The sequence below is a fragment of the Plodia interpunctella genome, chromosome 12 (assembly GCF_027563975.2).
Source record: "Plodia interpunctella isolate USDA-ARS_2022_Savannah chromosome 12, ilPloInte3.2, whole genome shotgun sequence".
Classification (NCBI taxonomy): Eukaryota; Metazoa; Arthropoda; class Insecta; order Lepidoptera; family Pyralidae; genus Plodia; species Plodia interpunctella.
In genome coordinates this window covers 6,740,470-6,755,637 of record NC_071305.1, presented here as the reverse complement: position 1 = coordinate 6,755,637, position 15,168 = coordinate 6,740,470, and the positions used below count along the sequence as shown (strand labels likewise).

Sequence of the window (15,168 nt, the reverse complement as noted above, 5' to 3'; positions counted from 1 at the left end):
ATGTTCCTAAGTAAATATTCGTCTACTTCATGGTACATTAATTTCCTAGGTATATATATTTATATTATAACTACTTTAAGTTATTTTGTAATTTCTTTAAAGAAGTCTGTATAGAATTTTGTTATTATTTGCAATTTATACATAATTATTATGTAAGATGTGATAGCTTTACTTAGAAGCAAGTTTTATTTAAAATACAAGTAAATGTAAAATGTATAATAATTGTCCTTTGTTTTATTTCAACACCTTATAATTTTGCATTGTAGACACGAGTGCATGATCACTTAGATTAAGTAGATATTATGTATCTAGATGAGATTTTGTCCAAATAAACTACAATGGGTAAAAAAAAAATTAAGCAACAATAATGGTAAGCCCTTCTGGCATGATAGGTACCAACAAAAATTACGAGTACCTCTATATGAGTTTCTTTCGGCATTTCTTCTCAGCAGTGGTCGTGTCGAATTGCTAGTAGCTGTTTTAAAAATTTATTCATAGGTATCTAAGTAATACAAAATTTGTCGTGAAAAAGTGTTTATGAAGGTCTAATTCGCACGATTGTAAATAAGTAATTTAGAGGTGAAGTGTTGCATGAAATAGTGATTGTACTATATTGATGAGATAAGGCTAGACGTCATAGGAAATTTCTACTCATTTATTTTTCACACTAGGTCTATTTCTGTTGTAATAGAAATACGGAATTTCGATCAGATTTCGACTTTACATACAATTCAGAATTTTGATAGATATACATTCAGAATTTTAATCAGATTTCGACTTTAACAGACTTTTAGATTCAATTAGTTGACGACTGATGACGTAAAAGCGGCGATTTCAATTAACTCATTTATCTTGCTGTGCGTCATCGGTTCGTTACCATAAGACAAGACGTCTCCTAATGGCATTAGCAATTCTTAGCTTAGTTGGACAGTAATGGTTTACGATTCTCAACAAAAAACATGAATTATCCAATGTCAGAACAGAAATAATCATATTATGAATAAAGTGGTAATAAAAGTAACAAATTGACGCTTTAATATAGTACCTACTTATATGTAGGTGCTAATTCAATAGCCGATGGAATATGGATTGTAAAATTATCCTCAGAGAGTAAAAAACACGTTTTTACCATTTAGGATATAAAAAAAAGTATATTAGTGGAAATAAGTAGTTTTAGCGCATGAAATGCTATTCTATGTCAGAACACAAATAATAATCAAAATATTTTTACCAATATACGGGTATCTAATTCCCACACGTTATTGATCGTAGAGTCGAGATATTAATCCCTACTAGAAAAAAAAAATCTGATATGAGGCGATATGCACATCTAATACAAATACGCTGGGCCGAATCTGTTGAAAATTTGAAGATGATCATAGACTACCGCGGACGAAACTGTGGGCGACAGTTAGTAATAATATTTATAAATTTTATATAAATAAATAATGCAAATGTTTTTCCAGCAAAATTGGCAGGGCCACAGCCTGCCGCCGACAGCGGCCATGCTCCCGCTCAGCGAGAGTCCTATTCTGGAGCTGACTGAACAAATGGAATCTATTTAGCTAACGCAACACCAAACATAGATCAACATTTGTTTTCACCTTATCAGTTGGGAGTAGTAAAAAATTATATTTAACACAATGTATGTTAAAGATTTGCTAGAATATGACCCGAAAGGCAACAATGTCTTTTGAATGTCGGTGAATCGGACACAATCTAAATTCAAATGGACATTTTTGATGACACCCATTCGCGCTGTTTGTTGCCCTTGCGTTTTTGTTTGAATTTAATTTATAAGTGATTTAAAAAAACGCTTCAATGTCAATAGCAATAAATAAGAGTGGGTTGCACCAGTCGACTTTGACGTTAACATAAACCAGCGCGCTGCCGCCGAGTAGATAAAATGGCGTAGGTACTTTCCATTGTTCTACGCTGGTTAAAGTTAACGTCAAAGTTGACTGATACCCTTTGAGTTTTAATGTTACTGTTTTTGAGGTTCTACCATACGTACTTATAAGCATTGAACAATGAGAGTAATGACTAATTTTTGCATTAAACATTATTTTACTTACATATTAAGACTATTCGCGCATTCCATTTTTTACCAATTCATATAATCTTGAACAATAAGAGTAGACTTTTAGAACAATTGTAATCTAAAATAGGTGCACTACTGTAAGTCAATATATAAAATTAGAAACGCATTAAATAAGGTAGTGATAAATGATGTGACAATATCAACGTAGACTAAGATGAGTGTGTTATGTACGTTGGGTTTTTTTATTGCATTTATGTCAGTCCGTTTTGCCCACTGGAAAAAAATCTTACGAAGGTGGATGATTGCATATTGATATGCATGGTGGTCATACATGGATATTTTTTTTTACCAAATATCTTATTAAATATGAATGAAATTTTAATCATGCCTAAGTAATATCACTTTTTTAAATTGCAGATGGATGATATACTTACTGTTTTATTTACCACAACTATGTTCACATCATCCGCTTTTTAATGTTTAGAAGTAACAATACTGCGTGTCGATTTTGCCTAGTTTAACTCAATTTTAAGTCTCGATAGTCGACGGAGCATGTAAATTAAAACTATCGAGCCGATGTTACAGAATCTACGTCCTAAACTTCTACAATTATGTCGAATAATGTGTTGCGCTAGTCACCTTAACTTTGCACGCCGTCGTCGTTTAGACAAAATAGCGTGCTTTCAAGTTAACTGGCGCAACTCACACTTTTATCAATCAATCAATCAATTTGTTGAATGGCAATCGCGCGTAGAACTTGAGTTCCCTGTAAATAAACTACCTCCTAATTATTGTTGAATACAAGACTGAATTCAGTGTCAATTCAGAGTAACGTGAACTTACTAGTAACCTTTGGATGTACTAAATGGCTGTATATACTTTCTTGATTAATAAAAAATCTCATAATAGTTAATAGTTAGTAGGTAAGAGTAGGAACTCAAAAATATTAGTTGAATAAGTTCTATAAAAACGATTGTAGATTATAGTGTCACATTTAAATTCAATGTTCGGAATGGAGTTTTAGATGTTTAAAATTTTTTAACTGAATTTTATTATTTATAGATGTTTGGTAGCCTATATTACACAATCGAGGCAATTTTTATTATCGGATATAATTTTTTCTTTTGAAAGCATACAGAATTTTGGGATTTCATAGCAAACATTGCACATATTATATATATTTGTTTGTATATAGTATGTATACAAACATATAGAAATATATGCAATATAGTAATCGATACTATATTATATCTGTAAAGTATATGCAGCCAGATGGTAACAAATGGAAAAAATGATGAGTTTATTGATTATTCGGATAATCCAGCGCTCGTTGTTATAAGTACAATGGTTATTTTAACTAAATCGAATAAACAATTAGACATATCAGAATATGGATACAATAAGTGGTGTCCATGATTCGTTATAGGCGTAGAATGAAATGCTATTAATAATTTATTGATTTATTTTAAGTTCTTTTTTATAGTTTCTTATGGATTACCTGTTATGGATACCTGAAGAACGTTCTTGTTTAATGTAAAAAATAATGGTTTAAATTTAAACCAATCATAAACTCAATAATTTGCATACTTTCTGTGCTTTGATAAATTATGGCGCCGTTGCGTCGTAGCATACGCTCTATACTACATGTAGCACTTGCTACGACAACCGACTCTCCGCTACGAGTGCTACGTCGTAGATGTGCTGTGACAAAGTAAATGTTCTACACCATTTGCAATGATATTACGAGAAATAACATGGAAAATATTCACTTAGATATCGATTTTTTTTACATTTAAATATCAACAATGTTTGTGTGCTCTGTAAAATATTTACATCAATGATGCAGTCAACTTCTGTGAAGTTTGTCTAACAATGCATTCTAAAAAATACTCACAAAGTTTTACATTGTTTTTTGTGTGAATTGCAAAACGATACGAGCTTTTCCTACACCGGATTTATCCTGATACTTTCACTCTGAGAATTTTTGGTATTTCGATCTCGGTAAGTAGTATGTATTGTACGTAGTGGTACTCGTTAACGCGCTGGTCACTAAAAAGCTTTACTGAACAATAACATACGTAAGGTTATAATAATATAATAATAGAAACCATTAATACAACGTAACTATAGAAATGTAGCATAGGAGTTTTGAGGCTTTTACACTTTTAGTAATATTGTCAATATCATTGTATTATACCGACATGTTTTAGCATCATTAAACGCAATTTAATCTAACAATGACCTTTAGATAACGTAGCCATTTTATATAAAACTACAAAATAATTACGTAGACCAGCAATATTGACGTATTCACTGTTACACTGCTTTCGATCGGCTATACTATCGATTTAAGTAGGATTTTAATGATTTTTTTACGTTATAAAAAAGTTGTTTTGGTTGTGAAGACGGCTGATTGTTAAATCAATGTATAGAGCAGTCAATACAAAACTATGAAAATAAATACCACATTTTTATTACACACCTAGCTACCATTTTATTTCTTCATCATACCAAATGCTCAAGACATTATTATTAAGATACCTATTAACCATGAACAGAGGCTAGTATACACACATAATTAAAAAAGTTAAGAGTGCGTGAGTGAGTAAAAAGGTAAAAGCAGAAAGTCTAAATAAAAGGGACATCAATAACATATACAATGCGCAGTTATTTAGGTGCATTTTATAAGAAATACTTATAATTACGCAATAAGTAAATTTTATAACAGATGCATATTAGTAGAATTATTCGACGGCCTGCTAAAGGCGAAACAGCCACCAGCGACGGCAATATACCTACTTAGTCAAGGTTCTCGACGTGTTACTGCATCCGTAGCCATTAATTAATTTTGTTTTCCAATAGTTGATAGTTGATTTAGCTTTTAACCAACCAAGAGCTCCCCGCATCTCTCAGCCTAATACGAGTAAGTAGGTAGGTATTTTGTCTTAGAGACCCAAGCAGGAAAGGAGAAAAGGTGCATGCAGGAACCAAGTAAACAGGTGGTCGGCTAAAGAATAACTATATTCCAAAGTTCCAAATATGCAGTATATGAAGTTAAAAACATTATCTTAGCGTAATAACAATATTGAATAGGTAAATTCTTATCAATCGAGTGCAAGTCAGCTCACAACGTCGACGTCAACTGTGTCTTTGTTTAGATAAACATTTAAGGTTAGTTTTTATTTACTTACCAAATAAAACAAGATTGATATAAATATTAAAATTTATCATCCGGTTATTTTTGAATCATGTCTCTGTGCTGTGCCTATTCGGACATAGGGATTCAACTATGTACCTACTAACGTAGGTACTAGGCATTTTGAAAAAGAATTTGTTATTCATCGTTTTCTTCGATAATGTTATCTATATAAATATTTAATTTAGGTATCGAATAGGTAGGTAAGCTCCGCGGGCCCTATTTGTTTTGTACATCATTATTCTTTTATTCTAGATGGCTAAGATATCAGATCTAATTAAAAGCAAGAAAGAATTTTCATTCTCCTTCGAAGTATCTCCTGGTCTATTAGAAGACACTGTAGACCATCTCACAGTGGAACCATTATTTTATTCCATAACTTGGCACGCAAAGGGACATCAGAATAAGGACATGGATACTGGACCTTTAAAATTAGCTCGGGATCTGAAGATGAAGGGAAAAAATGTCCTATTGCATATGTCGTGTGATTTGCTGAGGAAAGAGTATTTGGATCGAGTGCTGAAAATGCTGCAAGAAGAGGGCATTCCTAATTTATTCTTGATTTTGGGAGGTATGTATTTTAAAACACGCGTTAGTTCTGCGAAACCATGGTTTCAACAAATTTTTCAAATATAAGGGTTTCATTTAGATAGGTATACTTAGGTATTTACTTTACCTACCTTGTTTTTTTATCTATATACTTATCATTGGTTTATCCATTCATATCTATATAATAGTATATAGATATGAATTTGAGGATATTACGTATTACGGTACTCCAATGGATAGGTAAGGCGTATAAAAATTTAATAAATGTATCTACAAATGTACTTAACTATCTACTAAGTAGTTACGTACCTATGCTTACTAACAAACCAATGTTTCTTAATATTTTCAGAAAAATATGATCCCACCACATCAGATTTTGCGTCTACGATACATTTGATAAAATATATAAGACTACACTCAAGTGACTATTTTTGTATAGCTGTCGCAGGCGACCTCGGAAGCGGCGAACAAAGACTTCAGAGCCTAAAAGAAAAAATAAATGCAGGAGCTGATTTTATTATTACTCAAGCATTTTTTGATCCAATACAATATAAAAATTTTTATATAGAGTGTAGAAAAATTGGAATCGAAGTTCCGATAGTTCCCGGAATATTTTATTTCGAAAATAAAAAACAGTTGGACAGTTTCATAAATCTCTGTAAAATCAAAATATCCTCTGAATTAATACAAAAAGTTGAAAACTACAATCTTGAAGAAAACCTTGGTGCAAAAGTGACGAAAGATATAATTGATGATATAAACAAGGATAGGTTTCAACATTTTCATTTTTTTACTTTGAATAAGTTAGAAAGTGTTAGCAATTTCATTCAGAAACATTTCTAATACTAATAAAGCCAATTTACAATCGTAGAATATTTACTAAATAAAATCCCAATGTCATTTCCCCCTATATCTACCATCTACCAATACTGATACCAATACCAAGACTAAAGTAAAGTAAAATGCTTGTCTCTGAACCGAGAAGTCCCGGATTCGATCCCCGGTCGGGTCATGATGGAAAATGATCTTTTTCTGTTTGCCCCGGGTCTTGGATGTTTATTTATATATGTATTTGTTATAAAATATAGTATCGTTGAGTTTGTATCCCATAACACAAGTCTCGAACTTACATTTTGGCTAGCTCATCTCATCTGTGTGATTTGTCCTAATATATTTATTTATACATACCATACAGCGGCCTCTATAGAAATCTAATACCATAATAGGGTGGCCCCTAATTTCCGTAACAGATTTGTGTGGCAATATAATATCTATATTTCCGCCCCGATATACCTAACCTACTTAGTGCCTATTCAAATATATATAGGTAATTGGTCAAAGTGCTTGTTAGAATTCCGAGGGTAGGTATGGCCTTGTCCTTTCAAGTAGGACTAGAGTGGCCCGTCCCGGCTTCGCTAGGGTAAAAACTTAATTTTTACACCTATATACATTCTTCAGGTATATCTATTGATGAAAACCGCATGAAAATCTGTGTAGCAGTTTTTGAGTTTATTGCGAACAGAAAGGAACACATACACATAAACATATTTTACATTAGGTACAAAGTGGCAGAATGTGTCAGACACGTAATGAGGGTCAAAACATGTCAGCGCTCTGTCTCATTACTATTTCTACGTTGTAAGAGCGAAATGGTAAATAAGATGGGGTCTATAGCTTTTTCCGTCTACATTACAAAGTTCATAGGCACGCTTTAGGAATGTGGAACTTAATAATACTTTTATAGTTAGTGTAATATATATCTTCCGAATTTCAAATAATAGCATAGTTTTAAAAAGTAGGTGTAATTAATAAAATTTGGTATAATGTTATCAATAGCGTCTTTTCAGAAATCTGAGGGATTTCGCTTCTTACTAAATCCATCTAAACGATCCATTATTGTGACACTGACAAAAGGACCTATAGTGATAAATTCTACATTATCTGTGGTTAGCCATTTTGGATCTGAGAAATGAATGATCGTGTTTCAAAAATTATGTTTTCAATCTACCTGTAATAATTTTGTAAAACTTTACTCGTGCAACGCGGTATACATTCGTATAATTTGCCGGAGCTACCGTTGCAAGTGCTGTTCCGCCGCTGAACAGGCCAAATTGTGCCTGGATGATCAGCTGTCAGGGACCTTTGACGTGTAGAATACAAACAAATCTTCTTTTATCGGTCTGATATGCTGTTAGCGCGATGAACGGAACATTTTACGAGCAGCTATCGGGCGTTGCTGGGCTTTTTGAGCAATGGGGTCCATGTGAGAAGACTGTGGTGGCATGCGCCCTGGCAAGGCGTGTGCCTTGGCCTGGGCTAAGGCTTGTGCAGCGCGCTGTGGAGGCTGCCCTGCAGAACCATGTTGAAGACGAGAGGCTGGAGCACGAGGCCAACGATGAGTCGATTCTTGCCAGCCTACTTTCAGCCAGATGTGATGATGATGATAATGAGGGTAAGATAAACATGATTATTTTATAGCCCTGTTTTTCTAATTAATTGGACAACTAATTGCACATTCTTACAAATTAAGGTAGGTAGGTGTGTAATTTATTTGGTTTTATCTTAATTAGTAGGTACAAAATAATTTTCCATTGTAAAATTACACACTTATCTGTAAAAAATACCCATTCCAATGAGATAAACATGCATAGTGCAAGGTTAAATTCTATATTCTTTGGATTTGCCTGCTATAAGTATAAAATAAAACACTTATCAATAAACAAGTAAAGTTTAAGCTTAAAATGAAATTAAATATAAGATTCTATCCACAAGATTTTATGATTTTAATGAATAGCTATTTATTAAAACCATAAAATCTTAAGTTTACAAGCTGGTTAACATATGTTCCACAGGTAAAAATATTTGTAGGTAGAGATGTGTATGAATGGTTTATATTCTATTTACATTTTTTATTATTTCAAGTTATATATATATATATTATTATATATATTTTTTTTAATTTCAGGGCTTAGTCTAGAATAGTATTAGTGTGACCTAGTAAATAAACAAACCAATAGCTGTTTTTATAATTTCTTCAATTATATTTTATTAAACAGGTATTAAACAAATTTGACTTATGTAAATTATGATATCACTAGCTGTGGCCTGGGGCTTCGCTTTTTGGGAATTTTGGGTATAAAAAGTACCCTATCTGTTATTCCAGGTTATATTCTACCCGTGTACCAAATTTCATAACAATCCATCCACTAGATTTTGCATGAAAGAGTAACAAACATAATCACATATTTATTCACACAAACTTTTGCATATATATATATATATATATATATATATATATATATATATATATATATATATATATATATATATAATATTAGTAGGATATTGTTTTTGCCAACAGGTGCAGAACAGTTAAGGAGGTTGTTGACATTGCTTCCTTTTTTGAGGACAGACAATGAGCGAGCAAAAGACATTTATGTGACTGCTGCTCAAGCATTAGTTCAAAGATGTGTGGATGCCCCTCGGCGGTCGACAACTGCACCGGACCTATGCAGGCAGCTACTCTCATACCTCCTAGTGCACCCAGCACTCACACATAATGACCAAAAGTATGTAATAACTGTATTTTTTTTTACAAAATTGCATAAAAAAGATTTATGTTATCATGTGGTGTGTATGTGGGTTCATCCACTGAAATATCTAAATGTTTTGCCAGTTAGAAGTGTGCAAGGATTGCTGACTAGATAACATAGGTAATTCTCTGACAAGTTTGTTGTTATGTTAATTGATAATTAGAAGATTTTTTCTGAAATCTGTGTTAGTCTATATACAATAATTGTTCCTAACAGTTCATAGTGGTTATTGATTTTTTTTTGTCTTCAGAACATTGACACAATGGCTGCGCCATCTAGAAAATCACATATCTGGTAACAGAAACACAGAAACAGTGTGGCAACAACGGATAGACCCCTGCTTATTATCAGATGCAAATATTTGGGGATCAAACAACACTTTTAGGCGGACAATCGGCAAGAATGTCGAGTTCAGAGGCTTAGTGGAACCTATAGAAACTTGTTACACTGATTTATTGCAGGAGTCATTTTCTAAAAATGGACGAGACGTTGATATTAGTATAGAAGGTGAAAAGCTAAATTTTGACGCGGCGATATCGCAACCGAAGTCACAGAGATCAAATAGTTTGACTCCACCTTCGACAAACTTTATGCATATGTCATCGTCGGCGGAAAATTTAAGTGACGAGCCCTTTGTACAGAAGCCACGAAGTTTTTCGTTGTCTAGTGAACACAGTTTAAGCCAGTTGCGGCCAATTAGCATAATGTATGGTACAACGGGGAGTGAGACACGGTTAGATGACTTAAGGTCACACAACTTCGGGGAACACCCTGGCATGTCCACAGTGACTCAGTGGCTGAAGAGTTTAAGGTTACATAAATATGTTTGGTTGTTCACAAATATCAGTTACGAGCAAATGATGTCCATGGACGACGAATATTTAGAAAAATTAGGTATGTAATAAAGTCAAAAGACGTTGACTTGTTTTGCTCCTTGTGTATTTCTTACATCCTTGTGTAACATTTTTCGGGTGAGTTTGCGGCGAGATGTGCATACGAATTTTCTTTAGCCCATATGGATTATTGCAAATGGTTCAGCTCATCGCTCTCTAAAAAGAGTATCAGATGTTGAGAACCAAAGAAGTTCAAAACTAGACCTTTTGCTGATTTCACATATGGTTAATTATGTACATTGTTGAAGCCCCACTCGGCACCTCAGACCACTGCATCATGTGATATATTTTTTTAATCTTCCTTTCCAGGTGTAACCAAAGGCGCCCGGCACAAGCTTCTCCTATCAATAAAGAAGCTGAACGAACGGTCCGCCATTTTGGACAGTGTATCAGCCGAGTTGACAGCGTGTGTGTCTGCGGTGACTTTGGCGCTGGCGCTGGAGCGGCTGCGTGCGGTGCTGCTTAGCCCCATGCCCGCGTCCTGCGAGTTACCCAAGATGATCGTCAGAGCGCTTGATATTGGTGGGTGGTATACATATATCAATACACATGCTGACTGCGGTCACCATCATCAATATTTGGCAAGCACAGTTTATCAGCAACTCTGTTGATCTGATAATAATGATTGTGATCACTATTTGTGATAATGACGTTGGTGGTAGTGGCATTGGGGGTCCGCAATAAATAAAACTGTGTAAAAATAAAAGCCAAGTAGCTCAGATGGCTGTGTAATTTACCGTTAATGAGTACTCTCGTTGGGAGCCGCTCCTGGGTGTCACCCTTATTTGACCCAACGTAACCCAAGCTGCTGCTCTCTAGACTCTACTAGCTAAATGTTGTTGATCGAATGCTGACCAAATGTTGACAAAATGTATTTTGCTGTTCAGAATTCTGCTATAAAGCGCTAGTAACGATTTCTTGTTTCTTTTGTATGATTTCTTGGCAGCGTCCAACGCGCTGAGCAGCGGCTGCGCGACGGCGGCGCGCGCGCGCGAGGACGGCGACCCCGACCCGGCCGTGGACCCGCTGTCGCTGCACTGCTGGCTCGTCGAGAAGGTATCCATACTTCGAAAAAATAAATCTTAAAGACTTGATTTAATATGACTAGCCACATGCCTGACGATAACCCTTTGGGAACCCGTTTTTTCGTTGATGCCTATCACCTGGTGTCTCTTATTCATATGGATATATTATGGAGTGGCTGTATTCTATGGCGAAACCACACGCATAAAACATAATATGAATATAATGCTACACTACATAAAGAATTTTATTAGATAGTATTATAGTTTTCTACTTGTCAGTTGCCATGATCTTTTTCTATCGATAGGTAGTTGCTTGGCCCAGTCTTAAGGTTATCCTTCGGTATTTTTGTGCAATAAAGTTTAACCCTGTTATTTATAATAAAGTTTAGTTGAGTTGCATATTTCAAGCCAAAATCGCTTTTGTCTCATTCTGCCAAAGACAAATATTGTAAAGTACGACAGAGACAAAACATGCTTTAGCATAAAGTGTCCCTTAACTTTATGAATAAGTGTAGTGTATATAAATAAATAAAACTTTACAGGCGTTGCACCACGAAGCGTTCGTCCAGCCGGAGCTGCAGGAACATCTGAAGCGGCTGAGGCATCGTCTGCCGCCGCGACAGTTCTTCCACCACGTCAGCGATATGCCGCTCAACAGACGCTGTCCCAAACCAAGGTATTGTATTACGAATACATAGTCTTCATAACCTCTTATTAATATCTTATTAAAGGGATGTGTCTTGACAATAGAAACATGAAGTTATGGACTGTGAAACTGCTATTATTTGAACACTGTTATTATTTGATCATAAGTCTTACAACACACTGAAAATGAGAGGGGAACTAATTGTAATTTCCGACCATCCACCTGTGATCGAAAGGTCCCGGGGTCTCATCCTACTAGTGTGCCACATGTGTTTGTATACCAATCTGTGTATCTTTATAGTAATTTTCATGATTACCACTTGCTTACGGTGAAGGAAAACATGCAACTGCACACCTGCAACTAAACTATCCACTGTTTAGTTCTTATCTGTGCATGTTGTAGTGTGTTTGTGTATAATTGTAGTGAGTTAAACTATTTAATATAAAAATTGACGCGAAATAGTGCCTGTGAAAGTCTAATTTCTGAATGATTTGAATTTTGAAAGATTTCAACAGAAAAAATCCTCAAGGTATTTTCTTGTCATTATATTGAGATGGCGCATGGCCCCGGGCGCGTACCAGAAGGCGCGGCGGTGGGCGGGCCCGGCCTCGCCGCGCGGCAAGTCGCACTCCTACCCGCCCTTCCCGCCCTTCCCGCCCGCCCTCGCGCGCCCGCCGCCGCCGCCCTCCGCCGCGCCCAGCGACGACTACAGCAGCCTCGACGCGCTCTGTCTGCAGATGACCGAGCAAGCCATCAACTGAACCGACGACCAGTCGGACGATCGCTCGGACGATCTACCCGAATCGAACAGTGTTGTGTTCATATCCGAGTTTTATATGTGGTGGACCGATCGAACTAGCGATTGATTTGTATTTATTAATAAACAGTGTTGTGCAATGGTTGATTTTAGTGCAATAATCTTAGTGCGGTTCTCCAATCTTGAATTATTTAGGGTTGCCAACGTTTATTTGAAATTTATATTTTGTGGTTTGAGAATTCATCTGTTATGACCGAAATTTTACACCCGTAAAAAAAATTGTTATAATTATATAGTGTACTTGTTATTGTTTGCGATCGTACAATTTTTAATAATTGTTCTAAATCTTGCTGTTGGTGTTCAATTTTAAATATACATCTATTAAAAATTTAGTCATACCTAATAAATTTCTATTAAAACAGTTTCTCAGACAGTTTTTCAGACAATTTTTCTAAAGACATAATGAAATGAGCTCACATATAATGTATATATATTGTGTAAGTATATCAAGAATGTAATAAAATGTAAGTAGTACAAATATTGTTGGCAACCTGGTAGACATGAACTGGTTACAAATTCCACTCTTGCTAATATTAGTTGACATTGCAATATGCATGTTTTTTATGGATTTATTTATAAATATTTATTTATACCACAATGCTTATCAGAATAATGTGCTTATTACAGATTGTTTAATATCTGTATGATGTATATTTATATTTGACTGGGTTTGCAATGGGCAGAGCCCTCATTATTTTAAGAATTTTATTGTAATTCTTCGCAATATTATATTTTTTGCGAAATTTTATAGTACGTGTAATATTGCGACATTGTGTAGGTATTCAATGTTTCGGTCTCAAAACATGTGTAGGTATAATTACATAATATTTTAAGTAATAGTCATATTTATTTTTTCGAATTAATATAATGAAGAGCTAGGAAAATGATGCCTTAATTTAACGAAAATACATATAAAATTCGATTTTAAGATGCATGAATATTTGCGTGACCACCTGATTCCCCAAAGCTATACTTAATTTATGAATGTTTACAATAAATATATAGCTGCATTTTTAAATGTTAACACATAATTTATTCACCATTTTTTTGTAAATATAAGATTGTAAGTTACTGTTTAAATTATAGTTAAATCGTTGACATCGATCCGGCCGGCCATCGGTCGTTGTACAAGTACAGACCCGAACTTCCTAGATTTCTCTGGTGCTAATTTAGCAACTTTGATTCCGAGATAGTCAATAGTACGAATGTAGCTAGGGCTAAGGATATCAGTTTTGTTGTATACAAAGCTTGTTACTAGCCATATTGTCCTGCGGGACTCGGTTGTGATGTACCTACCGTCGTCCGCTGCTTCGTAGCTCCGGCCTTCGTCCGCTAGATGTCGCGCTGTGTCATCGCGGACCACACGGCCTAACGTTGAAAAACTTAGATAAAAATAATTACGTGTATTATAATGAATGATATTATTGTTGTCCTGTACATTGTGATCATTGTTGACTAGTTACTTGCACACAACATCTGTTTCGAACAATACAAAAGTTATTATATTAGATGTAACCTGTTGACTGATGATTTTAATTATTTATGATGTTACGTCCTGTTTATTTATTTAGTGAGTCTGTATTTTGACTGGATCAAAAATTTTTGATTGTAAGATGAGCAGTGTTTTTTATTTTAATGTACAAACAAAATACATCTATAATGAAATGTTACGAGGATGTAAATATTGTAATACTTTTCAATATATTTTAATATATTAAGAAAATTATTGTTTTGTACAAATTGAAGGTGTGTTGATGGACAGACCTAATTATATTAGTGCAATGAATTTACTTTGGTTGTAATGTTAAAATCATACTTATTATTAATGACACAGTTCATTGGTGTTAATTTATATATTAAAACATCTAAATTGTTTTCTATTGTGTTGCAATAGTAAACTTTCTGATATAATCAAATCAATATTTAGAAAATACGTAAAACAATTTTGTTATTCTATCTATCTTATTTTGCACTTTCTTCTCACTTCTGTTTACTCTGGACTGTGATATGTTTTATTTTTGGATCACAATATTCATCAGCACCAAAAATAAAGAATATTGTATAGTGTAAATGCATTATTATTATCATCACATGAATACCCTATACCACCTACTCTTGCTTTCTTTTGGTCTGCAATTCACAGATCTCACATTTTCTAATTTTACAATAAATCAGTTGTGATATCATTGTTCTGAAGTAGGTATCATCTATAGACAGTTTTTTTAAGAGGATTTTAAGAGGATGCTCCAGCTTAGTGCAATCATCACATTTAACAAAAAAAATCACAGGATTAGCTAAAATATACTAAAAGAATATGGTGTGCTTAAAAATTAATGCTGTGTTTCCCATGGGAATTTCGGGACAAAAATTACCCTATGTCCTTTTCCATACTTCAAACTATGTGTATG

At 34.4% G+C, this 15,168-nt stretch overlaps 3 protein-coding genes across 3 annotated transcripts in view; all 3 read left to right on the top strand.

Moving 5' to 3' along the window:
- The window catches only part of Sik2 (Salt-inducible kinase 2), a 52,236-nt gene extending 47,742 nt beyond the window's left edge, over positions 1–4,494 (top strand). The window contains exon 10 of the mRNA XM_053752526.2: positions 1,467–4,494. Within this exon, the coding sequence (XP_053608501.1) occupies positions 1,467–1,565 (99 nt within the window). The 3' untranslated portion in view covers positions 1,566–4,494. The remainder of the gene's footprint in view (positions 1–1,466) is intronic.
- Positions 4,495–5,122: 628 nt separating this feature from the next.
- Positions 5,123–6,653, top strand: LOC128674161 (uncharacterized protein). The gene is made up of 3 exons (XM_053752541.1): positions 5,123–5,212; positions 5,493–5,808; positions 6,136–6,653. Exons 2-3 carry the CDS (start codon positions 5,493–5,495, stop codon positions 6,627–6,629), a joined length of 810 nt encoding a protein of 269 aa, XP_053608516.1. The 5' UTR covers positions 5,123–5,212; the 3' UTR covers positions 6,630–6,653.
- Positions 6,654–7,729: 1,076 nt separating this feature from the next.
- Positions 7,730–14,831, top strand: smg (smaug). Its single transcript, XM_053752688.2, has 7 exons — positions 7,730–8,238; positions 9,148–9,355; positions 9,630–10,273; positions 10,582–10,794; positions 11,219–11,328; positions 11,840–11,973; positions 12,497–14,831. Exons 1-7 carry the CDS (start codon positions 7,986–7,988, stop codon positions 12,702–12,704), a joined length of 1,770 nt encoding a protein of 589 aa, XP_053608663.1. The 5' UTR covers positions 7,730–7,985; the 3' UTR covers positions 12,705–14,831.
- Positions 14,832–15,168: the final 337 nt, after the last annotated feature.

What these genes read in the sequence shown, in the direction of transcription:
- LOC128674161 (XM_053752541.1), top strand. Translation starts at nt 5,493, where the DNA reads ATGGCTAAGATATCAGATCTAATTAAAAGCAAGAAAGAATTTTCATTC. An exon ending in TTTATTCTTGATTTTGGGAG is followed by an intron (nt 5,809 to 6,135) that starts GTATGTATTTTA and finishes TAATATTTTCAG; the next exon opens with AAAAATATGATCCCACCACA.
- smg (XM_053752688.2), top strand. Translation starts at nt 7,986, where the DNA reads ATGAACGGAACATTTTACGAGCAGCTATCGGGCGTTGCTGGGCTTTTT. An exon ending in TGATGATGATGATAATGAGG is followed by an intron (nt 8,239 to 9,147) that starts GTAAGATAAACA and finishes TTTTGCCAACAG; the next exon opens with GTGCAGAACAGTTAAGGAGG. An exon ending in CGAATATTTAGAAAAATTAG is followed by an intron (nt 10,274 to 10,581) that starts GTATGTAATAAA and finishes CTTCCTTTCCAG; the next exon opens with GTGTAACCAAAGGCGCCCGG.